This window comes from Labrus mixtus, chromosome 9 (assembly GCF_963584025.1).
Source record: "Labrus mixtus chromosome 9, fLabMix1.1, whole genome shotgun sequence".
Taxonomy (NCBI): domain Eukaryota; kingdom Metazoa; phylum Chordata; class Actinopteri; order Labriformes; family Labridae; genus Labrus; species Labrus mixtus.
Window position 1 is genome coordinate 25,145,495 of NC_083620.1, and position 27,938 is coordinate 25,173,432.

Sequence of the window (27,938 nt, forward strand, 5' to 3'; positions counted from 1 at the left end):
TCCGGGACCTAATTCAATTGAAGAATAAATGAGTTCTGTTGGTAATTTGGAGATAACACGTGCAGTGGCCGAGCTTAAAGGAAGATAAGAAACAACGCGGCAATGGAGACAAGAAAACGAGACAATTTTTCACCCTGCCTCTTGCTAAATTAAACTTTTTTTTCCCAGACCTCTTCAGACTTTAATTAAAGCACACACTTGCATGCACATTGCACACACAGGTTCACACACAGTCCTGCTCATGCGGCCGCACGTCCACCAGATAATCCACGAGGAGCAATCAAGTAGTTTGAAAGAGATCGGTAGACACTGAGCAGTGAGCCTAACAGGAACACACTGAAGCTTCTCTATCTGTCCCTCTGTTGTTCAGATTAATCAGAGAGGCACACTCTGAAAGTCAATGGTGCTTTGAGTTGTGAAACACTCAGGTGTTGTTGGGGATTTAAAAGGGGTCAGTTCATCCAAAGCACAAACATATGATTCTTTCACTGGTAACTCGCAAGTGACAGTGTTGGTTTTAATCATGCAGGCATGGAGGTATTCTTTAGAGAGTACTGTTGTTAGCCAAACACAATGGAAGTGAATGGAAAGCTTTGGATGCTTTTCTATCAAAGAAAACAGTACACAGGTATGCCAGTAGAGTGAACAGATCCTTGTTTCTGGGAAGTTGCTTTTGAGATTTTGAATGCTATTTTAAGACCATTCCAGCATGAAAAGTGTCATTTACTTGTTACTTACGGGAAAGGCAGCTTATCTTTAGTGTGTCTACCTCCGCCCGGAAATAAAGCGCAGCGCCCAGCGTCTTTCTTCCGACGCTCCGCCTTTTTTATGCAGCCGCTCCAAGTGCCGAAAGATTTCCAACTTTTCAGAAAGGTGCCGTTGAGGTAACAGGCGTTCTTCTCAAAGTATACGATCTCAAATTTAAAACATGCAGTAATAAGCAACAGAGCAGTGACAGTGTCAACAGACTGTTGTCATAGGGACAGGAGGGACGTGCATTGTTTTTATTCTTAGAGCTGATGGAGCCTAATAAAGTTAATCTTCATAAAATTGTTACTGGAGCTTTTTGACCCCTTCAAGTCTTTCACTCTCCATGCACCCTGTTAGTTGTGCCAGAAAATCCTACTCTGCTGCTTCAGGGATAAATGAGTAGGTGATAGGTGAGAACTAGGCAATGGGAGTGAATTTCAGAGATTGAAACAGTCCCAAGACATGAGGCTGTTACATGTCCTTCAGTAACTGTCCAGATGCTGTTAAATTGAAACCAGCGTAATCACACAGAACCAAACGAATATAATGCTTTGAGATGGATGTGCAAAATGCGAGTTAAATACAACTCATGCTCAACTAGTATAATGGCTTTTTGTTCAGGGAAACCAGCAGACTGCAATATGCAAAGTCATGATTTGTTTGAGGGAAACCTCCATAGAGAAGGAGCTTATTTCAAATGTCTTTAACATGGATATTGTTGAGCTAGAACACCAAAACGCTCTCAGATGTGGCTGTTTGGCACACAATGAGCACATAACAATCCAAACAAACTATTTCAATAGAAGTTAATGTGCTTCTCTCTCATCACAGTTCTGTGAGTCACAGATTGTTTTTCAAATTGTCTCTAGTTCTTGCGACAATTCAGATGCAGTTTGCCTCTCTTTGTTACCAGGCCAATATGAAATCCAGACCTGTTAAACTTGGTGAAAGGCAAGGATAGAGACGATCCGAAATGCAGGAAAATACTGTTCCATCAGGTCTGCCAGTACTATTTATAGAGATGTTACTATTTCCAAAAACAAACCTAAAGCCTCTACATCACAAAACCAAATATTCATGTAGAGTGAGCGGATCATCTGTGCATCTGGTGTTTGAAACACGCTTCCCTCTGGGGTCCTCGCTGCCAGTCCTCCTTGAAATTATGCTGTTGCAGCTCCACTGAAACTGAACAAAGAAACATTTGGTTGTAAATGGCGCTGCAAGCCTCCACATGTTTGCACTTTGTGGATAGGAGCATTTAGCGACTCGTCTCTGAAGCAGCTCCCCTGATTCCTGCACGATTACCAGTCAAAGAGCCACTTTGCAGTTTGTGTTGATCATCTCCTCTCAGTGTTGATGGCAACACTCTGATCTGTAATTAATGCGGTGTCGAGTCAGAACAAGACATGTACAGGCTCAGACTTACAGAGTGCAGCATCTCGGTTGTTTGTGTCAGCTTTGAGTTCAGCTGCTTTTCTGCAGTCTGTCAGGCGTTTCATCGCATGGAGTACAATCATGTATTTCTTATTCCAAGAACATTAGCCATTGTTTTCATTTCTCTCAAACACGCCATGCTGTGATTTGAAACTCAGCATGGATTTGGAATCCAGTCACATTACATACAGCCAATACATAATCCTAATTTATGGTATATTCTTCCATCTGCAGAAGCAATATGTGACAAAAAAAATAGCTATTTTCGCTTGAGATGAAATACGGAGCAGTGATTTGAGGAATCATCAAACGTCTGAGTCTTTATTCAGTCTTGATGGACCTTACTGAACTGTGTCCCTGCTGTCAAGGTAGGGGTAAGGTTAGTGTTTGCTTTGGATTCTGGTGGGAACACTGTGTGTGTGTGTGCGTGTGTGTTCACTGGGCTCTTGAGGAATAATAAAGTATGTTCTTACTGAGTTTTGTTGACATCTTTTCATCCTTTTTTCTTCTCTTCCTTTCCCTCATGCCACAACCGAGTGGTTTCCAAAAGTAACAAACTGAGCCCAAAAAAGAAGAGAAGTGTAAATGTTTAAACCTGTTAGCTTTTCGCTCTCCTTTAAAATGGGTGAGATTATTTTCCCAAACCCTGTGTGTGCACGCTTATGCACATTTAACTGTATTTATATGAAAACAAGGACGAAGCCATCCTTAATGTTGCACATCAAGTCCTCCTCAGCTAGAGGGAATAACAACAGTAATGCACAAGAAAAGCTTCTTACTTCAAGCAGACAGATTTTTTTTCAAGGACTTGCACAACTTTTGTTTCTTTAGAGGGTCTTTTTATTTTTTTCTCTCTTCTCCTCCTCCCCATGCTCTCTTCCCCTCGCAGATTTCCCACCACAGATAATTTTCAGTGACCACAGCAGAGTCTTGAGATTCCCCGGCAGTATTTAGCGGTGGAAGTAAGTAGCCTCAGCAGCTCGATGAAATGCCTTTGAAAACTCTGCTGTGTGTCTAAGCAGTGTGTGTTCGGAGCCGAGCTGCACTTGGCTGGGGTGAGGAGGGGAGAGAGGGGAGGTGATGGTATGCGTGCAGAATCACAATAGTCACCCCTGTTACGTGGCCTGAAGCAGATCCGAGTTCAGGCGGCTTCTGTGAGTGCAAGGAGAGATTTTCTTTGTGTCTGTCATGAAGACAAAACACCTCCTTCTTTTTAAGTCAGGTCGGGTTTAAATTAGCCATATGTGCTGGAAAAATCCGCCTGTCAGTGGAAAATATGCATGCAAACTTAAAGCATACCAGCACAGAGGTGTCATCAGAGTTGAATTTGGGGTGAAATCACTCTGAAATCTCCAGATTTTTTTTAAATTCTTTCTTTCATTTCATTTCAACATAAATGCAAAGAGAATGTAATCCTCTGTTGAGAGATTGCTCAATGATTTTGTTGGCTGACCTTCATGGCAGAAATCTGAAAAAGCTCTCCTCCTCATTGACTGTAATAGCCATAAATTGCGGTCTGTGGTGATGGGTCATATATGTCCCCATGGTCACTCTTTGCAGAGTCAGCACAGTTTCCTAAATGACTGTGACCATCTCTGTTCGAGGATAATAACCTGTCAGATTCACTGACGTTCCTTTTCTCAGAGCAGAGCACAGACTTCAGCTTCATGTTGGGGATTTGAAGTTGGAAATAATAGCAGATTGGCGTCATAAATATATTTTCTCCGCAGTGGAGGTGCGATCTAGAGAATCCCTCGTGTGAATTTTAAGGGGTTTATTTCCTCTTGGAAAATTCTGATTGCTACCATACTGTGTTATTCTCTTTAGCTTCCAACTCTATGGGAGCAAGGAATCCTGGATGAAAGCGTTTCATACATCCATCGATTGCTGCCTGCCGTCATGTTTTCACTCTCAGGTACTCGCCTTGAATCTCGAGCACTATGGAAACAGCCAATTGTGAACTTCTTATTGCAACCTGGCTTTCCATAAACCACAATGAACTGCACATTAGTGCCAGTCTGTGAGATCTGCATTCCAGTGGAGCAACAGGGAGGATGTGCCTACCACTGTAATTGTTCAGGCTCACTTACAGCTGCCAGGTTCTCTGCATGTTGATTGTGTTTGCGTGGAGAGCAGGTTTCAAGGCTTTTTTCTTCTTTCAAAACCCAACATTTACTGTACATCGACAAAGGTACACTATGTTAGCTTGTCATGACTCACAGGGAGTGACAAACATAATGATTCTGTTTTTTGGAGTTTAACTCTATGCTGCCTTTATCAGGGATTCAGGAAATGTTTCTTTAATCACCAAAATGTCATAAATAGTCTTCTGGTTGATTCTTTTCTTCTCTTGCTTTTTATGTATGGTCTGAAAACGCAACAGGACTAATACCAGGGCTGCAAAATCTCTGTCTTCTCTCAGGCAAACTCAGACCTAAAACACCATGAAGAATCCTTGATTCAGTTATCAATTGTGAACTAACACTAGATGTGAGTTAGTTAATATTGCTGTAGATCGATGAATGAATGAAAAAAAGACATAAACTTTAGTGCTTTTTGTCCTACTCTGTTCAGGTTATATTCATATCTTTGATAATGTCACTAAGAAGTCCACAGATGTTTCCAGATGTATGCAAAGACAACAACTGTCTTGTGTTGAGCTCTTCTGACTCCAAAATGACTGTAAATCATCTTTACGCATCCAGTTACATGTGCTTAGATAGGAAAGTCACTTATCTGTGCCATTACACATGTTTGCATCTGTATGGAAGCAGAGCAAATTAAATATATTTAACAAGACTGTAATGTTTATTTTGTTGTTTTAGCTGATAAATGTGGGCCTGTCTGGACTCCACTTCATTTCTCCTAGAGAGTCTGATGTCCTCCTGAAGACTTTCTGCACTATTTTAAAATGTGCATTGAAATAAGCTTCTGAACAGATAACATATTAAGTAAAATTCTAAAAATATAAATGGGGTGAAGTCTGGGTTCTTCTAGTACAGCATCATTAATATGTTCAATTGCAGTTCTAAGGAAATGTGCTGCTGCTGCTGCTCACAGAGCCTTTATGAGTTTCCGTGAAGACGCTGCTCTTGCTGCTATTTGGAGGATGAGACATCGGTTTTGGATTGAGAAAGATTCAGATCATTTGAAAATCATCACAGTTACATTCATGTTCTGTGTTTTTCTTCCTTCCAAACCAAGCTTTGAAAAGGTTCAGTCGGCAGGTCTTGCCATGTTGAAGGACGTGTTTGTTTTCTTGTGTCTCTGCTCTGAAGTGGTGAGGACAGACGAGATGGTTATCTCTGAGATGGTCATCTCTGAGATGGTCATCTCTGAGACGGTCGTCTTCAGTCTTTTTTCCAAGGAGCTTTGTCTGTTTTGTCGCATTTTCCTGAAAAGTAGGAAAAGTCACGACCTTGGGACATGTTTTGTTGGCTTGCTGGTCGCTCTGCATTAGTCAGTCAAAGAGCCACTTAACATTTTATTATTAAAAGCATTTTGTATGATCTCTTCACCGACCTTAAAAAAATACTCCTTTGTTTCTTTCTCTTGCAGTTCACACTGTTAAGACATTAACAGTTCTGCCGATGAAACGGAAAAAAAGCAATTGTAATTATCAGGTTTTAAGTGAGATACTAAAAGACGTGCTGTGTTAAATACATTTTATCACACTGTTATTTGAAATTCCTTACACCTTTGGCAACATTAATTTTCTCTCTGTGTGTCAGATGAACCAGGAGAGATGAACTCACACAGAGGGAGAGCTTCTGTTATACACAATGTGACTTCAGCACCAGAGTAACCTGCAAACAGGGCGATTCATTGACTTCTAGCTTTTGAACACATCATGTGACATGTTTGTCCTTGATCAATCACAACAGTAACTTGATTTCTCATTAAGACTTTGTCAATAACGCTGAGAGATGAACTCGGGGAGGCTGTACGTGTCGCTGTAGATGACAAAGACTCTGTCAATGATTCATCTTAAAGTGTTGCAGTGTCAGACTAATGTAGCTGTATGACAAAGTGTTCTTAATCACCGACTATAATTAGAATATAATCTTCATTATTTGACAGCCAGGTCAAATATACTGAACATCATCACCTTCAAGTATAAAACCTTTACTCTAAGATGAAGTATTCTTTTTAGCGTACAAAAATACTAGGGGTCTTGCAGGAGAAACTCCGGGTGAAGCCAGAACGAAAAATGTGGCTGTTTGCGTTCTCACACACTGTGGCTCTGGCAAATCTCAGGAGTTTTTCAGGAGTTTTCTGCAAGTGTGAAAGCCCTAATACACACCCATGTTAAAATGCCAATTTATACAGCAGAAACAAACATGTTCAAGAAACAGGTTTGATCTGAATAGCTCTCGTCTTTATTGGTACACACTGTACTGGGATGGTTTTTTTTATATTTAGGAAAAGCGATATGAATAATTACGGGCGTGGTTGATCTGATTGACAGGTGGGCAGGTTAAAGCTGTTTGGCTTATGGCCCGCCTCGGCTCCACCTAGTGGCCTATAGCTAGGTTGACCAAAAGTTAGGTGGAGTTTGCATTTCCACTATTATGCAACACCTTGTTGAGCTTTAATACTCTGCTTCATAAAGCAATCGTTGGCTTCACTGAGACTACATCCATGTTTTATACAGTCTATGATGAATGAAATCATCTACTTACTGTCTGTAAGTAATGTTACATAAGTCAACTTCTTGAAAAATAAAAAATGAATACAATTGAAAACAACACTTTCCTACCAGATTCTAATGATACCTTGTCTTGATATGTTGTGCTAGCAGACTTTTGTCTCTCGTCAGTTAACCTCAAAACAATAAGCAGGGGGACAGGGTTTTAGAAAAGAGCCTACAGAGGAGCCACAGCACCATGTTTTTTAAAAAAGTCAGGAGATAAATCAGGCCCCTTCATTCGTGTGAACATACATAAAGCCCTTAATATGCACAACATGAAATAAAAAGGGTTTTAAAGCTTAACAGCGCAGCTGATGACTTCTAGCCTGAGACAAAGAGTCAGTGGAGGAGAAACACTAAATCAAAATGTCAGATGTGCTCTCAATGAATATTGAAGAGTGAATTAATATTCCTGTGTTAAATCCAGAAGTCTGCTATCATGTGAAGGAGTCAATGGTCATTTTCCAGAGAGAGCTCTAACAGTCCAGTCCAGGAGTATCCATGTATTTTATTTCACATCAATAGTAAACCCCTCATAGTTTCCTTAAATACATAGGAGTGTGTATGGAGCTCCAGATGTCACACTTGTTTAGCTGCGGGGCAGTGAAAGACGCCGGCCTTTGAGATGGGTACCGTGGACTCACCAGCCTGAGTGTTGCTAAATTGAAAACCTGCTTTCGAACATATCCGGACTGACTGGGTCCGTTACTCTTGTCAGCTTTTTAACCAGGCTAAGGAAATTACAGCCGTGACCCCGCGCCACTCGGCACAGAGAAACACTGAGAAGTAATTTTGCTTACGCTGAGAGGGAGGCAGCAGAGGGAGGACGAGGCGGAGACGAGGGTACAGATCTGTATAAGCACTGAGATTCCACCCAGTTTAAAGCTATGGAGAAGCCATTAAATTAACATTCAACACATAGAGGAGTTCAGCTGGGGCATGAAAGGGCTCGGGAGCGAGAGAGAGAGAGAGAGAGAGGCTGCTAAAAAGAGACTGGGAGCCCTATCAGTAACACTGCACGCCGGACTCTTTTTATGGAGCCAAAGCTAGTTTTCAGATTAGTGAGAGGAAACTGCAGGAGAGTTTCCCCCGTCATGAAACAGAAAAAAGCAGCCTGTTTGATAAGCCACTGTATATATATCAATGCTATATGTGTATTTTTTTTACTAATTAAAAAGCTGGAATACGGGCCAGTGGGCAGAATGGATGAAAAGTTATGTAGCTTTTAAAGTAAGCTATTACATCTTGACATCAGCTACCAGCTTCCTGAAGTTAATAAATGAGTGCAATTCACTTCCTGGAGCGATGTTGCGGTTTATTCCCCCATTAGGAGGCAGCGGTCCACCCATTCCAATCATTCTTTAATTAGAACTGTTGTTATTTAGCCTGTCACGGGAGGTAATACCTCACGACAGCATCGGCATCAGTTTGGCAGCCTGCAATCTCGCATTCATTGACGGGGGCATCGGTGCTGCTTGTCGCCACTTCATCTCCCCCATCGGACTCAGCCATGCACCCCGCACACACACACACACACAGAGACACACACACATACATACACACACACACACACACAGAGACACACACACATACATACACACACACACACACACAGAGACACACACACATACTTACACACACACAGAGACACACACACATACATACACACACACACACACAGCACACAGAGAGCCGGTGTGTGTGGTTACGTGGAGATCTCGGGCTCGCCATGAGTGTCATCTGTTAAAGCGTGGAAACATGTTAAGTGTTTTTTTTCATTATTGAAGGCTGGTGATTACTTCCCCAGATTGCCTTTACGTACCATTGAGTCGCAAAATGTTTACCCAGGAATGGGAGAGGGAAAAGTGAAACAGGATGGCTCAGCAGGCATTTATTCAGCCATGCAGTGACATCCATCCATTACTTTAGATTTTGGTCCTTAACTGCCTGGGAGAATACAAATGCAAAAAAATAATAAATACTAGAAAAACTCTAAAAAATATGAGAAAAACTGAGCAAATTTAATGTGATGTTACATTTCATGTTCACTCAGCAGGACCCAGACAGTAAAGTTCATAATTGGTCTGGTTTCATCCTAATAAAAACGTCCCATGTGTTAACAATTTGTGATTTAATGAAGTGCTGCCCTCTGTGGACTGAAGTGGAAAAGCATTCACACAGCATCACATCTCTTCTGCCCTCCATCGCCCGCGGCCCCGCTCTCCGTTGTGACACACGGGGTCTGAGAGGTGGTGCAGAAACAGACCATCAGTGTGGATATAGGTGAAACAGGAAGCAGACCTGTCCACAGGGTAAACTACTGTGCAAAAAAAAAAAAGAGGATGACATCAGGAACCCTTAGCCCCCAGAGGAGACAGCTCTGGAAACATTGAACTTTAACAAGATTACCCACTCAGGGGGGAGAAGGAGGAGGAGGGGGGGGGACGGAGACGAAACAGCATGTGCCGCTAAGAGTTGGCATCATGAAATACAGATTTATGAACTCCATTAAACCACATTTCTTTCTCTTTATTGGAGCCTGCAGCATTTACCCATTGTGAAGAAAAAAAATCTCCTCCAGATAAATTAGTAACAGGCTGGGCATTTACTCCCACATAAGGTAGCTGTATCACTCATGAATAAAGAGAGAAAAGAAACGCGACACCTCGACTGTTTCACTCTGATTGGCTTCTTGTGCGAGCCGAGGTAGAAACCGGTCACCGTGGTTTGGAACAGGTGGCCGTCTCAGACTGGCATTGGTGGTGTGGATCTGGCGTGGGTTAGTAGCCAGACTCTCAATCTGTCCACTTGAAAACTCCCCAGCATTGCTGGAAAGTATTACAGCCCCTGTGGAGGAGATAGCAATTACAATTTGTGATGGGAGAGAGGGAGAGCGCCAGGAGCCACATCCATTGCTGGAATATGATCAGACTTACAACTGGAACATTTTTACAAAGCTCCACTACACAAATGTCCTCTTAATGCCATCAGTTTGATGCCTTATAGTTCCAGGCTTTCTATACTCTTGCTTTTTTACTGTCTTTTTGTCAGAATGCCATGGGGTGACTGTGCATTTAAAGACATCATTAAGCCGTGAATTGTCTCTGTTTGATAAACCGCACCGGGCCTCAGCAGGTACATGGCAACAATCTGCTGAGAGAAACCTGCTTCCATTTAAATCCTGCGTCGCTGCATTGTGTGACAGATTGGATTTGGAGTGGGCAAAGCCTTGCTCCAGCTGGAGACAGCTCACCCTTTGGCCTCTCACCTGAACTCTTCCAGCTCTGGTATGTGTGACTAACATGTTCTATGGGAGGCTGGTAACACTAGAGCCCACATGTTTTGGCTGTCGGGTACAGCTGGTGCTGGAGATTACACTGTTTTCACGCATTTGGGACGGTCCAGATGCTGAATTGCTGTGTCACTCTGCATCTAGTTCCATTTATTCACAAAGGGCCACAAGCAGCAGCGAGGAAGTAATCAATTTTCAGGCCACAGCTTCAGCCGATCAGTTGCTTTTGCTCCATCAGAATGTGGTCAGATCTTCTCTGTGTAGTATCCACCCCCTGTGGGTAGCATGCATATAAATCTGTAGGCTCTGCTTGAGGAATGAATATGTAATGAGCACATGCGAAGCACTTACTCACTCTGTAGCCTGATTTCCATGGGACCTCTGGCTGGCTGCACGTTTGAACTCTGCAGCAAGCAGAACAACCTGCTGAGTGGAAGTTGCACTCAGCCAATGAAGCCTTCTTGAAGGATCTTCAGGGAAATGAGATTCTCCATGGGCTACCAACCGACATCAGCGTAATGCCACTGAGTTGTGTGCAGGTCTGAGACTATACACTCTATGTTTGGGGGTTCATTGCTGAAGGAAAAATACAACAATAGCTTGTGCATCTGCTGGAGCTCAATAAACACCGTGGACGAGATGTGATGAGAATGAAGATTGCAACCACCTCAGTGGGAACTGCCAGCCACATAGAGCCAAGGTCAGGTCTGTCGGCTACGGTGTACCACAGAGGTGGGCTGACAGCACAGGGCGAGCCGCTGCATGGATGGCTGCCTTACATTTATTGAAAATCAATAGCAATCTTTCAATGGCAGCTACAAGACATATTTGAACAACAGCCTTTACTCAGTAGAGTTCAGTCGGATTTTATGCAGGTTTTCCACAGGTGAAAAATCAAACGAGGTCAAAGGGTTGCACAGTTTTATACTTTACGAGTATCCTATAGAGATCAAGGGTTTTTTTTTCATTCAAGGGACAACTTTATGATTAAACCTTAAGCACTATTCTCTGTGTTATTTTACAGTGGCGACTAGAGAAGCAGATCTTGTGTCCTTCATTTCATTCGTATTGATGTTAATACTCTGAATGACCTTTTGTGAAACTAGAGACCACGGTTGAGGGGAGAGGGGTTAGCCAGAACTTGACGTTTTAATCAACTATTTTTGCTGTGCTGCAACAGGCTGCTGCTATTCTTTGCATTTCAATGTAGCAGATTTCCTTTTGTTGGCAATTTGGTTTTCAACTTGTGACACGTTACATTTTTTGGGGGTCTTTCAAAAATTAAGCAAAGACAATTTATTTATGTTGCCACGCTGCTGTGTTTTAATCAAAATAATATACACAGTGAATAAATGCTATTCTTGTGTGTGTGTGTGTATTTACACACTCTTAATGCCACCCCATCAGACATCAGTGCCTCAGTCGGTCCACCACAGTCAAAAACGTCCGGACACGCCCCTGAATGAGTTGTTGGTAGAGGCCAATCACTGATGATAACAAAATGTTTTTAGCTACTAGCTCTTTCAGCCTGTTTTTTTTTTATCACCTGCAGTGTAGCTTCACAGTTTAGTTGAGTTTACATTTCTGTTACATTTCTTAACGTTGTCTGACAAGTCGGATTTGCCATGCACCCAACCACACAAAGTATCTACTAGCAAGGCCAAATACGAAACAGCTATGTTCTTCTCTTTAGAGTGAATATAGCACCTATCGTTATTGTAATGCTTTTGTATTTGCTAGAGGTGACTGAAGAAGCAGCAGCAGTAGCCATGGAAAGTTTCCAAAGGACATAACAATTCAAGGATGTTCATGTGCTGTTTTGGTTTTTATCTTGACTCAAAACGACTCAGCACTGAGACAGATAAAAAACTGCATCATTTCCTTTTGCAGTCCTCTCTTGTTTTTGGGATAATAAGAACTAAGTACAGTTAGGGAGCGATAAAGCGTGTACACTGCAATAATTACAAACATATCAGAGAGGGACTCGAGAAAAGAAAAAAAGTAAAACTTAAATGAATGAGTGAATGGTTTGCTTTGATGAGACAACATCACAACGTCCTAAAAAAACCCACATCTATTTATGTTTTAAAGTTTCCCTGCTAAAAGCTTTGTAAATGTATAATTGCTGCTTCCAGAAGAAATACCTCGAAATGATAAAAGTGTTCCAGTCAAGGTAAAAGTGCTGCATTTATACAGTAGGCTTTTATTAGCAAAATGCTTCAAAATGAAAGATAAAGTTTAGCATTTTTCTCTCTGTGATGTAATTTCATTGAGGTAGAGCATGAAAGGTAATTATTACAGCAAAGTACAGGGACCGGAATTTGTACTCAACTTTAAGAACACCTCTTACATGCACAATAGAGGTATTCAGAGCCGTCATGCAGGGGCTGCGTTTGTGAACAGTAGAACACAAATCAGCTGAAAAGCAAATGAGCATTACTACACAATGTATACCTGAGGTTTATCATGAATGATCGCTGGAGCTTATAAACAGACATTAAGACAGATTTCCAACACGCCTTTTAATTTTTCTTCTATGGTATTTTATTGGCAACGTTGGAGGTGGAGTTAATGATGGGGCTGCTGTTGGTAACTGTTGGTGGCTGTGAAAGCAGAAAGCAGATAGTTGCAGCATACTGTTACACAGGCCCCATGCCTATTACTGTTGGCAATCCACTGTTTATTCAAACACAAGGACAAAGCCCCTCTACATGCAGTTCTGCCTTTTGTGTGCAGCACGGGGGGAATCTCCAAACGATTACTTTCACAAGTCCAGAGAATACTAACACAACAGAAAACTCCAGTCAGTGCTTAGGATTAGAGCGGCAGCGCAAAGTGTGTGAGCAAAAGTACAAGGTTAGGCATAAATATTTGTCGGCGACTCATTTGACTGTCACGCTCGTCAGATCGCTGAATATTTTTACTCAACTCTTTGACATCAGGGGACTTGAAGTCTGAAGTCCCCGCTTGTCTTTAGCAGCTTCTGTCCTTGAGTGGTTTCAGCAGGAACTCAGGTTCAATGAGCTGCTTTGCAAAATTATTTGTGCCAAAAAACAATCTGTTGTAGGGCTGTGTTGTGCTTCGGGAACCTGAGCTTTTTATTTAATAGAGTTGACCTTTGCGGGCCTCCCAATGTGTTTCTGAATTCTCTGCATTTCATGCCCTAGAAAATAGCTCCTCTGCAGTAATTGAACCATCAGGCACCAGTTATCAGGTTCAGTTATACTATCTTACTCAAACTAATTGAATTTGAAGGTGTGTTGTTGGCTGCACATACTGTAGAAGAGGTGAGCTCTCCCTTATGAGATAAAATGATCCCAGCTCAGCATTATTGTACACAGTGTTGCACTTATCTTTCTGCAGCACCGTCCACAACATTCACTGCTTTCCACATTAACGACGGCAACATTTTTGCAGAAATAATTTCCCTGAAACAGTGCATCCATGACAAGCTTTTGATGCTTTAATGTAAGACTCGTGTCCTAACAATGGACGCTTTAAATTTTTGATGACGCTCCAGCTCTATAAGAGGCGGACAAAGCGCTCTGACTGCTCGCCAGATGGCTCGGCCTACCTTTATGTGTGAGGAGGTGACAGTCTAAATCCTGTGTGCAGAGTGCCTAAGGCTGCACAACAGGGAAATTGCATTCTGATCCAGTCCACTCCTCTGTGTGTTAGTGTTATACAACAGACTATTGTGTCTGGCATTTGCATTAGGGCCATGCAATTCAGCCCACTGGCTCTCTCTATGCAGTGCAGTGAGACAACAGTGGGAGTTCTGGCTTATCTGTTGCCATGCTACGGGAAGATCACAGCCTTCAAAGCTGCTTTTTTATTGAAATGCATCACAAGAAAGAAGTGTATGTGGTCACAAGAAACATCTTGTTTCTTTTGGTGTGTACAAATGACATGATGTGACTTTTAAGTAGCAGGAGACAGACAATTAAAGCAGAAGCATCACGTGTAACAGGATGCAACAAGCTGATGGACATGATATGTGCACACTGACTTCGAGGGCGGCGAGCAGCAGGTACAATGTGGGGTAACGTGGCTGCTATTGTGCGAGGCAGTCCTCTGTGTATCCATCATTATGGGCAGTGAATCAAGCTAGCGGGCTGGGGCTGTTGAGAAGAGGCCCCCAGGGAGTAAGGCCTTGTCCTGTCGCCACCAGGAGGGACGGACAGATAATAATGGAGCCATCATGAGGGCAGGAGATAGGCTTTCCTTTTCAAAGTGGGAGATGGTGAGAATTTGCAGGATCCCGTCACAACAGGCGCACAGCCATTGATTGGTCCCTGGCCTGTCTTAAAAAGGACAGCTTTAACTGCTGTTGTCGAAGAAAACAGATGCTGCTGGTGTTTGCCCTCAGAATGAAAGCTCCTTTATGCTTCTGAAAGGGGACGACGGTTCTTTTTCAGTGGACCTATCATCAGTTGGGAGACAGCAGAAGAGTTTCACATGGGACCTGCTGCAGTTTTAAAGCTTTTTTTTCTCTGCTTGACATCAGATGAAATACATCCTGATTTATTCTGACCTCACACAGGATGACTCAGTGTTGATATCAGATGAAAAAGCAGAGGCACTAATTTGAAAGCATGTCCCTTTTCTTTCAATGTATGGAGCTGAAGCGATTACAGGCTGACATCTAAAAGGACTTATTTTCCAATATTTCTCTCTGCTGAAAAACTCCTCTGGTCACAGATTGCTTTTGACAGTCGCATTCAAAACTCTCAAAGACACTTCCCGCGATTGGCTCTCAAAGACACTTCCTAAAATTAAGTAAAGGAGGCAATCAAAGCCCTCTGCAGCGCTTTAAAAATAGGTTACATCAATGTCTTCAATTTAAGTTTCCCTCTGAAATCACTTAGCCTTTTAAACGTGAATATTCTTTGCTTTTATCAGCACAGTGAAGTCGCTGAAGCCTTGAACACAGAGCAGAGAGTAACAATCTTCAGTGTTTACTGGCTCAGACTGTCGATTCTCCCTCACAAACAGTTGTCAGTTTTGGACGAACTTTCTGCTCTCAACAGTTAGCTAAAATTGTTTTACTTTCTTAACCGCACTCAATTTTTTTTGCAAAGCTAGAAATACTTTTTTTTAGCATTCTTTACCCCCAGCTGGCACAGACTTTGAAATATAATAGCTCTGTCGTGCTCTTAAGAGTGCATTTGGGTTCGCTGTCAAAACCAAGCCAATTTAGGCTCCTTTTGAGCATTTGATGGAGTACACATTAGAAATGCAGAAGCAGCCGCTGAGTGACCACAGCAGTGTGGATTCATGTAGTGCCAGAGCCAGCAGGACAATGGGCTCATCCTGAAATATGTCTCTGAAAATACTGTTTGGATGTGTTTAATGACAGAAAGCCTCAAAGGCCATGCCAAATGTTTATTTGTTTTATTTTTTTAACAATGATGCATTGAGGTTCTCTTATTCTTGGATTCATTACTGCTTTCATTTTGAAATATTTTTAACCAGTCCAGAATTTGGGTGATTTATTGCAAAAAGGTTTGCCTTCCCTGCCAGTAGAAACCCTCAATAGGACCTCATTGATATGTAGCGTTTGTGTGTTTCTTTGTCCTCACTGCTCTTCGATTTTTTTCTCTCTCCCAAGTTCAACCCAGCAGCATCAATTACTCAAAGAGCAGCTGTCCTGACACTGTTATTTCTCCTCTCGTCTGCAGAGAAGCCGATGCCGCAGGGTCCCCCAGGTGGTGTTATCGGGATCCTTGGAGGCGTCGTCGCCATTGGACTCATCATTGGCGTGGCTGTTACTGTTGTCATGGTCCATCGGCGGCAGCAGAAGACCCGCACTGAGACAGATAATGACCTGTGAGTACCGAGCCTCAGCCTGAGAATATTGCACAGGGCTGGACAGGCGGTAAGATTAGGTGTGCACTCTTGTCAGCCCACGAGAGAGAAACACTTTGAAAAAGACAAAACACTTTTTTGGGGGGAGTTAATGTGTTCAGAGACAGAAGAAGACTCTGGGAACATGGCGCTGCCTACCTGTCTTTGTTTCTGACAGGGCATACTCTCCTTTGCTATGTGAAAGAAATCTATTTGTTCCAAGACTTTGGAAAAAACAAGTTTATCTTAGTTTACATTTGCAGCAATAAGTAATTATCATTAAAGCAGCAGCTACTAAGTGCTTACTTGATTTTAATGTGGATTTAAGTGAACTCGTTCCCCATTAAAAAACTATTCTTTTAATCTGGGCTGATTACAGGAGCAGCAGTCTCCTCTTTGGAAAGCTTCTCCTCCATATATGATTCAAAAATTGATCTGCCTCTATCAAATCTGCCTCGGACACTGAGATTCAAGCCTAAACCCTTCAGACGAAGGGTTTCTAGGTTGTTTAAATGGACAAATAAAGCCAGGCAGATGGCTAGAGCCCATATCTCGCCAACTTTATTCACTCTTGCCTCCCCTCCTCTGGCCAACGAGGTTGTTCTGCCTGCAAACCGGAGGCCATGACAAAGTTGAACATTGCCAGCTGCTGCCTGTTCACAGAGGGGAACACAGAAGTTGCACAGGATGCAGCTGAGGGATCCACAAGCAACTGAGCTGTGGCAATCCAAAATATATTTTTGTGTTATCGGTAAGGTGATAAAAGTCTCTTCCATCTGCTCTGGCCAAGTTGTAAAAAAAAAATCAGTTTTCAGGAAAGACAGAAAACCAGCATTCAAGTTGTATCCTGCTAATTGCTTTTGTCTGAAACACCTGGCCACGACAGCTAGCTCAACGGTTGCCAGGGTTTCAATGCAGCTCTTGGCGATGCTGGATATACAAGATGCTAACCACATCCCCATGGGGATGATGCTGCTGTTTGCAGGGTTGGCTACCTTCCTCCCTGGGAATATTACCAAAACAACAAAGGTTGGGGGTGTGCAGAATCTGGCTGAGGGTCCACATGAGCCTTTAATCAACTCACATGATGAGATTACGAAGCTTATATTATAGGTCCCCCTCCAGAATCTGCTAATTGATTTGATATTCAAAGCAGAGATGCTAACATCAAGCATCGACAAGACGCTCCGCCGAGTTTTTGGCCTCCGTGACCCCGCCTGCTGCTTGTTTCAGAGCTCTGCAGGTCTACAGCTGGGTCTTCCGGGCCCCACAAACATACTGCTGCTACCTCTCAGGAATGCTTTTTAAGACAAATGAAGCACACAGACTCTTACCTCTCCCATTGCTTTCTGTCTCTTTCTCCCTCCCTGCTAATCTATCTTTCTCTTCTCACTCTGATGCCAATGTAACTGCTCTCTGTCTCCCACTCCCCTCCCTCAGCATTGCTGTTGCTGCTGTTGCTGATAGTTGTGTGACACAGGCTCCAGAGAAGCCAGAGTCCCCCACAAGGAAAGTAGAGGCACCTGACCCCAGTCTATCCCCCACTGACCCCTGTCCTCCTGGATCCTCTATCCTGTTGCCTGCATGTAATGGTGGCCTACAAGTGACATACTTGAGCACACCATTGTGAGCGCTGAAAGCCGCAAACGTCCTCCAACAATCATTTATCAGACATTTAAACTGGACTCAACGTCAGAAAACCTTTGACTTTAAGGTTTTCTTTCTCTTCACGATACTGTAAAAAAAAAAAAAAAAATGGGCGTTTGATGTGTTATTCAAACATCTCTATTTGGTGCATGACAGAATAAGAATTAACCCATCCGGCTCTGAAATAATAGCGATGCAGTTTGATAAACAACTGAATGAAAACAGTGCCAAGATAAATCAAAGTTAATTAAAAGTCTTAAGATAAAATCCAGCTCCACTCAGAGATGATCAGATTCGGGGAGCTTGGAACAAAACAGAGCACTTTTTTTTTTTTTTTGTCGAGATTGAACATACATATCCAATTGTTAATCAGAGGGAAATCTGTAAGCTTATCGAGGCTTTGTTTGACATAAGCTAAAACTCACTGATGATGTCTTTTGTTAACAAACCACATTGTGCAACCTCCCTCCTCCGCCTCTCGCTCTTTTCCCTTTTGTGTGCATGACTGTCGTCTAATCTGCATGGCAAGAGTTCTGTTGGTGTCAGTGCCGTGTAACTGTTGTGGTTGTCTTCACTTGCAGCTTAGCATGCAATGCTTAATGTAGTGAAATGTAGCTCAAAAAGCTTTAATTGTGCAGATGAATATTTATAGATGTCCATTTTGTCACCCAACATGTTCAGTGTCTTACGTAGAAACTGTCCAGTTTTTTCCAAGAAATGTCTGATGATGTGAATGCAGATAAGTTTTAGAGAATGTGTCAGGCGTGTTCTCATGCAGAGAGATTCATAGTTTTATATGAGTGTCTGTTGTCGGGGGTAAAGGGGAAGCATTTAGCCACACTGTTTAATTCTGCATGTTGATGAGCCGTTAATCAAGCCTGGGCATTTGATAACATGGCTGACTGCACCGCCAGTCACGCCTCTGTTTGCCCTCACAAAGCAGCACATGATGTGACTCCAAATTGGTCAATCCTAATAAATCACTGGCCCTTTAGAGGCTGCACTGGCACAATAGTCAACTGATTATCAAAATAGATGGGCACTGTCAAAAGCGATGTTCTCTGAAATAATGTGTTCATCGCTCTGTCTTGTGCCACGGCGTGATGTATGACCTCCAAAATGTCGAAAAAGCGCTGCCAATCACGACACCGCTCCCCTGGGAAAAAAAAAAAATGAATCTGGTGGCTAGTGTTCCTGACGTGCCGCTCCTTCTGACACAGTTACAAATACTCGCTGGTATAAATCACTCCAACACCAACATATCTGAAAGAATCACATGCAGAATGTAAAAGGATGATGAATTATGAGCTGGATGTCAACAAACATATCAAGACTTCTCTCCTCGAACAATGAACAATTCTTTCATTTTTTCCGACCGGAGGTAGTTTTGTAGCATCATCGAGATGTTAGAGGACACTTCAAAGTATTAATGAACTGACATTGAAGTAAAAGAGAAAAGATGGGATGTCGCAGCTGTAAAAATGGATGTCTTCTTTTAGGAGCATATTTTACAAGACCGCACTCGGAGACTTGATTTGCCGAGATATGATTTGTTCTTGTGTACCTTTTTGATTTATGAACTGGTCGTCAGTGCTTTAACCTTTGCTGTGTGGAGACCTTTCAAATGTGATCAATGGAAATTCAGTGTTGGACACCTTCTAGCTTTAAGCTGTAACCAAAGTAGGACTTGTCTGTCTTGTCTTTCTGAGTCATGAAACATGGACTATTATGGTGTGAATCTGAACCATTCACTGTTGTTGTTTATGAGTTAAACTTGGTGCTTGGTCTCTGTACAGAATGTTCTTTATGCAGTACAACTGTCTAAAAAAAATATCATTTATTTCATGTTCTTTTCTATGGCAGTGTCTGTAATCTAGCATCAATGCCTAAAGGTTGGAAACTGGACGTGTGTGTATAATTGTAAAGTTAAATGTCCTCAGAATCAAAACCTTCATCTAATGACAGAAATAGTTTTTGATAAACTTGTCAAAGAAAAAAAAAACATGAAGTGATTTTTGTTTCATTCTTTCTTCTCTTGTGAGAAATGAGGGAAAAAGCTGAGCTCTGCAGAGTAATTGTTGTCCGCCTTTTGAAAAGATCGGAGCGAGACAAAGCATGAAAGTAATTGCCTCCTAAAGATCAAATCACATTTATCCCGTCTTGCAATTAAAAGTATCATTAGCATTTAAATTGCCAAATAAGATTGTGATCAACAGAAATCAATGAGAGCACCGAGGATCAGCTCAAACACTTCACATTGTTGTGCACGCGAGAGGCTGTGGTCATACTTTAATCCAAACCCTTCTGGGGATGCGACACTTCACTTTCCCTCACATGCAGCAGACAGACAAAGTGTTTTCTAACACACTCTCAGAAATGTCTTAACTCTGACAATCTGCAGCTCCGAAAAAAAAAAAAGACACGCCTCATTGTTGTGAAAACGTCTAATATAAGGTGACTTTTCTGTGAGTGCATTGTAAAAGTCATTTTCTTTGCTGTAAATCTTCCCTCACAGATTACTCTCCTCAGTTTAAGGATTAGTTATGTTTTCTCGTCGCTATCCCCCTTAAATCTCCCCTTAAGCTGCCCTGAGCCTTTTGTAGCCAACAGAGCGAGGCGGAGCGAGGTCTTCAAGGTGGATGTCTGAGTAGGAAACAGTGCAAACTTGAATGTAGCTCTCCTGCCCAGTGCTTTCTGCTCCCTGCAGGCTTGTGCTGCTTGTCAGCTTTCATTAGTGTCTGCGGCTCACAAAGCCGACGCCCACACGCTGCCTGCATCACAGCCAGCGCGGAGGAAGTGTGTGTGTGTGATCACACGAAAGAGATGCACATGAGGTGGTCAGGCTAAGATGGACGTCACTGTATTGTAAAAGCTTGATGATGACGGAGCAAACTTTAAGTGCACAGATTGGCACGGATTCTTTCACAGAATATATGTACAGTATGGAGGGAGAAAATGCAGAGCATGATACACAGATTGAGCTATGAACATTTTTCCAGCATTATTGAAATGTATGCGTCAAAGCATAGCAACAGCCTTGATCAATGTTTAATGTTGCACAGCCTATCAGCTCTTACTTAACCTCTTTCTTACTCTTTGAGATGATACTGTCTTTACTTCACATGGCTTTATTTCCAGTGACAATCCAGTGAAAAGGTTGAATCTCCACAGCCGCTCGCTCAGAAATGTTAAAACAAGAAAGTCTGCATACATTAATCAACAACGTTCACACGAGGCCGGAAGAAGGGCAAAATAAATATATATATAATTTAGATCAAAGGCTAATCTTATTTAGCTTGAAAGCAAGCGTTGAATGGGGAAGAAGTCATTTAATTATTTAGCTGCAGCTCGCTGTGGTTCAGTATTATTATGAGGAAAAATGCGTTCTGTATTCAAATGACTCCACAGCTGCTGCTGCTGCTGCTGTGAAGCTTTTCTAATAAACTATTCAGACAATAAAAAACTTACATTTACATTTCAATCCTGCTTCAATTAGTCTGTCATGTCACATGCATGTGAATTTATTATGTACAACTATACTGTATATTCTGGGTTTGCATATGGAAATCTTTCTGTGACCCACTTGCTACGTGCTAACTCTAAGCTAGTTCTGAGCATGGAAATGTGTGCACACTGAAGTTGATGCTAAAGTAAAAGATGCACATGCACATTTTAGAGTGCTGGACAGGAAATGTAAGACTTTAAAAAAACAAATGGAAGCATCTTGACCAACATAAAAATTAAAGTGTTTGGGCAAATGTTTTTCTCTCTCTCTTTGAAAGGAATCATTTCAGGCTGTTACATTTTGGCTCCGTTGTTCTCGGTGTTAGCCATAATCCTTATCTGTAATATTCCTCCCAATGTTTTCTGCTGAGATCTGAGTGCATGGTGACGTCACCGACAGAATATCAGATGGGACAAGAAACACAATCACACAGTCCAGCTATATTTAGTCAAATAAAAAAACCAAGGAGAATGGTGATTTTATTTTTTATTTTTTTTACCAGATTGTCTGTTGTAAAAATAAATAACAGTTTACAGACTTCCTGGTTTATGTCACTGCACTTCAGTACTTAGTGCTCCAAAATATTTCAGTTGTGTTCACTTTTGGGTTTAGCTCTTTTAAAATGGGTTAATCCGTCTAAACTGTCGGTTTATTCAAAATCTGTCGGAACATCTGACCGCTTATTTTCTTGGCACATCAGCCATGAAGTGATGTTACCGTGCTGGTCGATCTCACGTATTACTTAAGTAAGTTCAGCATCATCATAACTGAAACCAACAACCATATCAATCAGACCAAAATTGGGAAAAAATGAATTATCATTGGATGGATGCAAACAGAGACATGATCATGCATACAGAAGCTGTTAATGTTTTGAATGTGATGCTGCTGGAAGCTTTAGTCCTGCAGTTTCACGCTTAAAGCAAAGATAGGAGCTTTTCACAAATAAGTGAATAAGTATTGCACCTTTTTGAAAATATTCAGCTCTCAATATTCTAAGTAATGTCACACAAAGGTCACATATTATACAAAATACACGTTAACATGTTTTTTCAAACACTGACATGTGCCCCTAGTCTGTCTACCCTCATCATCTTTTGCCTGCTCCACTTTCAGAAAATGTGTGCTCAAAAAGGCCGTTTGGAGTTTTCCCTTCATGACATCACAAAGGGCAGTAACCCCTCCCCCAGGTGGGTGACACTCCCACAGCTAGGTGTTTGTTCTGCCCTCTGAGTCTGCCTTCTCACCGTAAACAATAGGGCATGGTGCAAGAAAGCCCAAACCACATCCCCTTCCAGAAGGGCATGGTCCAACACATTTTACTTGCATTTAAAGCTACAGACACAGAAACAGCCTTTCCTGATAGAAAATACTTTATAGGGGGCTTTATAGGCATGATCAAATACAGGATTGGAGTTGATTTTTGGCAAGAAACTTCAAATATATTTTTTTAAGGGAGCTCTGAGACTTATTTAAACTGATTGAAAAGTAGGATAATATGTGACCTTTAATATTCAAAAAGACTAGTTGAACTTTGGTAGGTGGCCTTTTTATAATTTTCTCTCACATTTAAATCTCATCGATAACACTCAGCTACAGAATGATATACAGTAGCGACATGTTTTGAGTTACTGAGCGCACACATCCTGTATGTTTGTCTCATGCGCTCTGAGCTCACAGCAACATTGCATGTTTGTCACTCTGCACATACATGCCGCTTCATCACACAGCGATGACACCCTTCACCCCGTTTTATCTGCTATTGTGTCACCCATTCGAGCACACTGACAGTCTCCTGAGGCGGCTGCTTGTGAATAACACGGCTGCAAACATAGCTGATTTTTAACCACTAAAGGAAGAGAAGGTGGTTGCTATGCAGAGGAAGGCACGAGATGAGGGGTTCCTTCATGTTGGGTCAGATTTAATAAACTCATTCTGCACATGAGGCTCTACCACACTTCCTGTTTGAACTGCCTCCAAGACACGATGTGCAATGAAATGCAATCATCAGGGGTCCTGTGGGATCAAATGTTAGTTACAAAAGGCTGCAGGGTCTGAATGCAAATAGAGCATCCTACATAAACACATCCTGTTTGTACACAGCAGGTCCAACAAGAAGAGAAAAATCTGATTTGTGTTCAAAATATTGTCTCATATGTTGGATGTTTCTGCAGTTTCTTCTAATAAAATCCCAATTATATGAAAACATGAAGTATTCATTGGCTTTTTGTTTCAGTGAATCAAACAAATGTCGTGATTTGGTGTCTCAGTGTGTTCAGACGACAGAAAAAAAGGTGAAGATTACATTTTCTCTCAAACATTTCTTGAACGAAAATGATCATGTCTGCTGTCGGAGCTTCTTTTGAAATGTTCTCACCCGTATCTGAATCCAGTCAATCATCAGCAAAGGATTACAATACTTTATAATGAGCACGCTGCTGTACCTGCAGAAACTACATTTCCATAAGACTCTTAATTATCTGCCTCTGACAAAATGGATGCCTCTCCTCTCAAGGCTCTGCGATGGAAGAGGTTATTGCAGGCGAGGGGGGAGCTTGCCGCACGCCGCCTCTCTCTCTGTGCCGCTCGCTGAGTCTCTGTGCTGCAGGCGGGCTGAAGAGGGTGCCACATGAATCTGGCAGTGGCACGGCAGCCCTGTCTGGAGACAAGGTGATACGGACTGGAAATAATGAGCGTGAAAGAAAGAGTTAAGAGGTGCACTCATGCACAAATTTTCTGCACATTAAAACGCCGGCTTGGCCTTGCGGAAAGGTCATGTTATTCAATCAGGACGTGAACCAGTGCGAATGGGAGGGCGGGGAGGAGCTGCAGATAATGCATGTAGGTACACAGCTCAGTGTCTGTGCTCCACTTCATTATCTTTGATCACTCCTGATATCATGTCAGAAGGCAGCAGATGACATCTGACTGCCAGCGTGTTTGTGGGAAGGGGGTTTTCTTTGTAGCGTTTTTCGCAGCAACAAGCCTTCTGCTTCCTTGTCTGAAATAATTATCCGGATGCACTTCAAACAACTTCGACATCAAGCCTTCAATTACGGCTGTCTCTCCTGCTCTCTTTTTAATTCCCCTTTTTATAATCGTATCAACTTCGACTGTGTGCCGGGGTGGCCTTTATCACCAGTGAAATTCTCCTCTGTTGATTTGAAGAAAATGGTTGTTTACAGTCCGCTAATGGCGGCATGTAAATGAGCACAGGTGTTCAGCTGCTGAGGCTTTGTTCTTCCCCAGGTGTGTCAACAGAGGGGGTTGGTGCTGAGCGTCTTGGGAGTAGGGGATGTATGTAGGAGGGATGCAGGTGGAAGTGAAGCCCGCCCGCTGAGCCCTCAGTCACAGCTCGTGTCGCGCAAACAGAGGGCCGCACAGTGGGCAGGGTGTTTGTCCCGCTCGGCCCACTTTATGAGGCTCCATCCACCCTGAGGACTTGACTCACACATGCCCTTCTCCCTGCCCTCTATACCCCCTCCATTCCCCAACCCCCTCACCTCAGTGTCCAATTACAGCCCACTCTCATTAGCACAGTGTCTCTCCAGCGAGAGCCTTTGAAAGGGCAGGGGGAATGGCTGCCGCCGCAACAAAGCCACCGACACCAGGTCTTTCAAAATCCGAGGAAAGAGTGAAAAAGGCAAGTGCAGGCAGGACTTCTCATTATAGAGTGCTGTAGAAGGTGAGGGAAGGAAGGAAGAGACCATCACTGCTGCAGTGCTGAGTGTCATGTTATCTTCTCGCTCTCTTAACAGGACCGACCTCCCACCCGCCCACAAGCCTGCCCCGCCCCCGCCCAAGAAGAAGAACAGTGACATGAAGGGACACCTGACATCCGATGACATCCAGGTAAGATCCGCCTCCTCCCATTCTTCCTCCTCTTTTCTAGTTTTTCTCCTCCTCTCGAGCTTATCTGTCTTAAACTCTAAGAACTCTACAGGTTTTGGTGTCAAATTCCGGACACTATTCTGTGTGAAAGTTTACAGATTGAGGCCAAAAACAATATTCATATCCATTTTTTCTGACTTTAACCTGCTGCTGCCTTAAGTTCACCCTGACATCACGCTGCAGTTTGACCATGGCTCTGGCTGGAAAAAGTCGAGAAGAAAGATTTTTGTTCGTGTATGAATAATAATTCGACTCTCAGAACATTACAGATTTCAGTTTCTACATTTTGCCACTTGTTTTTTGCAGATTGAAGCTCAAAAGCTTTGAAAAAAAAGGTATTTTATACCAGTCAGAACATGCACAAAAATGCACATAACACTGAACTATTCAACACTTGAGTGAGTTCTCTCTTTATCAGTTGGACTTTTTTAGCAATAATCAAAGATGAACATGGGAAAGAAAGTTGAGTGACTATTCTCCCGAATGTTGTAAAAGATTTTCTGTCTTTCAAAGCACTCTGAGTGTTTCTCCTCGTCTTCTCTGGACCGGCTCTTGTCACAGACTTCCTTCCACAATCCAGTTAGAGCACAATTAGCTTAGAGTGCTTGGATGTCTAAATATAGAAACGTCTCTTTCTCCAAGGGAAGCCACTAACATGTAGTGTCATTACAATGTAATCACTGCTGCTCCTTAACTTCCCTTTTAATAAGTAAAGTAATGGTAAGTGGGTCCGTTTTGAAACATAAATAGTGAGCTCACAGTGCAGCAGAGATATGAAACAGACCCTGTTTGAGGTGGAAACACGTTTGTTTGTCTGAAGTAAGTGGATTTACAGTCGCAGTGTATGCAGCTTGTCTGACTCGAGACTTATCCCTTGTTTACCTTTATTGTGTTGATTCATTCTACTGTATTTGGACCGTACCTTAAGAATAGTATGTTGATTAAGGAGTACCACTAGAGTGTTATAGACAGTTTCATTTAACAGCATTATTTGTTTTGAAACCCAGAGGAGACTGAGACACACTGACATCTCAACATGGAGGGGATTAGTGAGTTCCCTCTCATCACCGATCTGTAGGGAAAAGAACAAACACTCACAGTCACCGATTCATGTTGAGTCTTTGGTAGTGTTACTGCTTTGATGTACAAACATGCAGAGGTCCATGACGGCATTGGACATCATATTGTACCGTGCTGGTGAAGTTACTTGCTTGCAGGTTAAAGACGATGGAAAGTTTTTTTTATCCAAGCTGAACGCACTAAATCGCTGAATCAGCAAGAATCATGCAGGACGAGTGCAAATACTAAATATGGTCCATTTCTCACTGAGTGCTCACAGCTGGGAAAATAAACAAATTGTTGATGTTGGTGAAACAGACATTATTTTTTTCATCTGAGAAGCAAAGACAATGACTGCATGATTAGAACAACATGTTTTGATCCGTGTCTTGGCTATATTTGATTGCTTGTGTCATCCTGATGTCATAATGTGTTGTTTACTGTTAGTTTGAAAAAGTCAGGTATGTTGTTGTCTTCTATACCAGGGCTTAATAAAGTTATGACCAAACCTGGCCATGACAATGAGCCCTGTATTAGCATTAGCCTCAGGCGGTGACCCCCTTCTTCAAAAAAGGTCTTCACTTTGCTTGGACACAGCTGGTGAGTTTTGAAGGAGACACAGTGGAGGCCGCATTGCTTTTGCGCCCGTCTGTGTGTGCACTCAAACCACGATTACAAAACTTCACCACAAACTTGCAAAATGCCTTTTGATTTGTGTCCAAACACATTCCAAAGCCCTTCTCTCAAAATGTAAAAGCATAGCTCTCAAAGTTGCATCAACTCTGCACAGCTCCTTTTGTGTCTCAGTGTGTGACCAGCATTTCAATTCAAGAACAATATTCTCTTGTCTAGCCTGCATGAGAACACAATCTTTATATTGCAATGAACTTCATCACGTCAGTATACTGTTTAAAGGAAATCCTCGGATTTTCCTGGTTTTGCATCAACCCTCCCAGTGGCTTCCACTTTATGCTGTTTGCTGTAGATTTGTCTGTAACACAAACAACAAGAAGTGCACCGTAGTATGTGATGTGTGCACATTAAACGGTCGGTTCAGTGCACACGAGTCCTCAGAGGTCACCGTGAGCTCGCAGAGACCTTTACTGTTGTCAAGGACTGTGTTGCAGAATAATTGGCCATTCCAAATTGGGGAGATAACGTGTAAAAAAGAATTATTAGAATGTGAATAATTGAAGATTCACCTAACCCCAGAGTCGGCCACCGCGTATCAGCACTACTGAGATTTTGAATCCAACTTTATGGTACTCTTTATAGCTCCAAGGTCAGGGTCAGCTGGGCAGAGGAAGTAATGGAGGAGAGGAAGGTAATGTCCTCTCCTCCCCGCACAACGACTGCAGAGGAGTGCATGAGCAAGGCATCTAATGCCTGCCTCACTGGCGATTAGCAGAAAGGTGAGCCCGTAATAGACACTTAACTGGATTTATTGTGTTCCCTTCCATGGCCGTAGTTGCTTTAAAAAAAAAAAAAAATCTGCACACTCATCAAGCTCACATCCGGAAAAATAAAAGTAAGCAAAAGGAAAAAATATCACAGAAGGTTCATGACATGATGAGTAAAGTCTGCATGAATGAACAATAATCACGGATGCATAAACAAGAAGCATCAGCGTTATACGAGGGGGCATGTGCAGAACAGAATATATGTGATTACCCACAGGAAAACACTTTGAAGGGCCAAGGTTTTTTTTTCTTCTATTTTGGGCTGTAAGACACACTGCACAGACGTTCATGATGTAACACCGACTGGCCCTTGAACATCGAGTCATTTATTTTCATCCAGAAGACATTGTTGAAGGATAGTCT

At 42.3% G+C, this 27,938-nt stretch overlaps 1 protein-coding gene across 6 annotated transcripts in view; it reads left to right on the forward strand.

Moving 5' to 3' along the window:
• The window catches only part of nectin1b (nectin cell adhesion molecule 1b), a 149,527-nt gene that overhangs the window by 100,398 nt on the left and 21,191 nt on the right, over positions 1-27,938 (forward strand). For 5 of the 6 annotated variants that reach the window (XM_061047064.1, XM_061047066.1, XM_061047065.1 and 2 more), the window contains exons 6-8: positions 15,848-15,995; positions 17,454-17,520; positions 24,922-25,017. In XM_061047064.1, coding sequence (XP_060903047.1) covers positions 15,848-15,995; positions 17,454-17,520; positions 24,922-25,017 — 311 coding nt within the window. The remainder of the gene's footprint in view (positions 1-15,847; positions 15,996-17,453; positions 17,521-24,921; positions 25,018-27,938) is intronic. The other variant, XM_061047067.1, reaches the window with a different exon arrangement.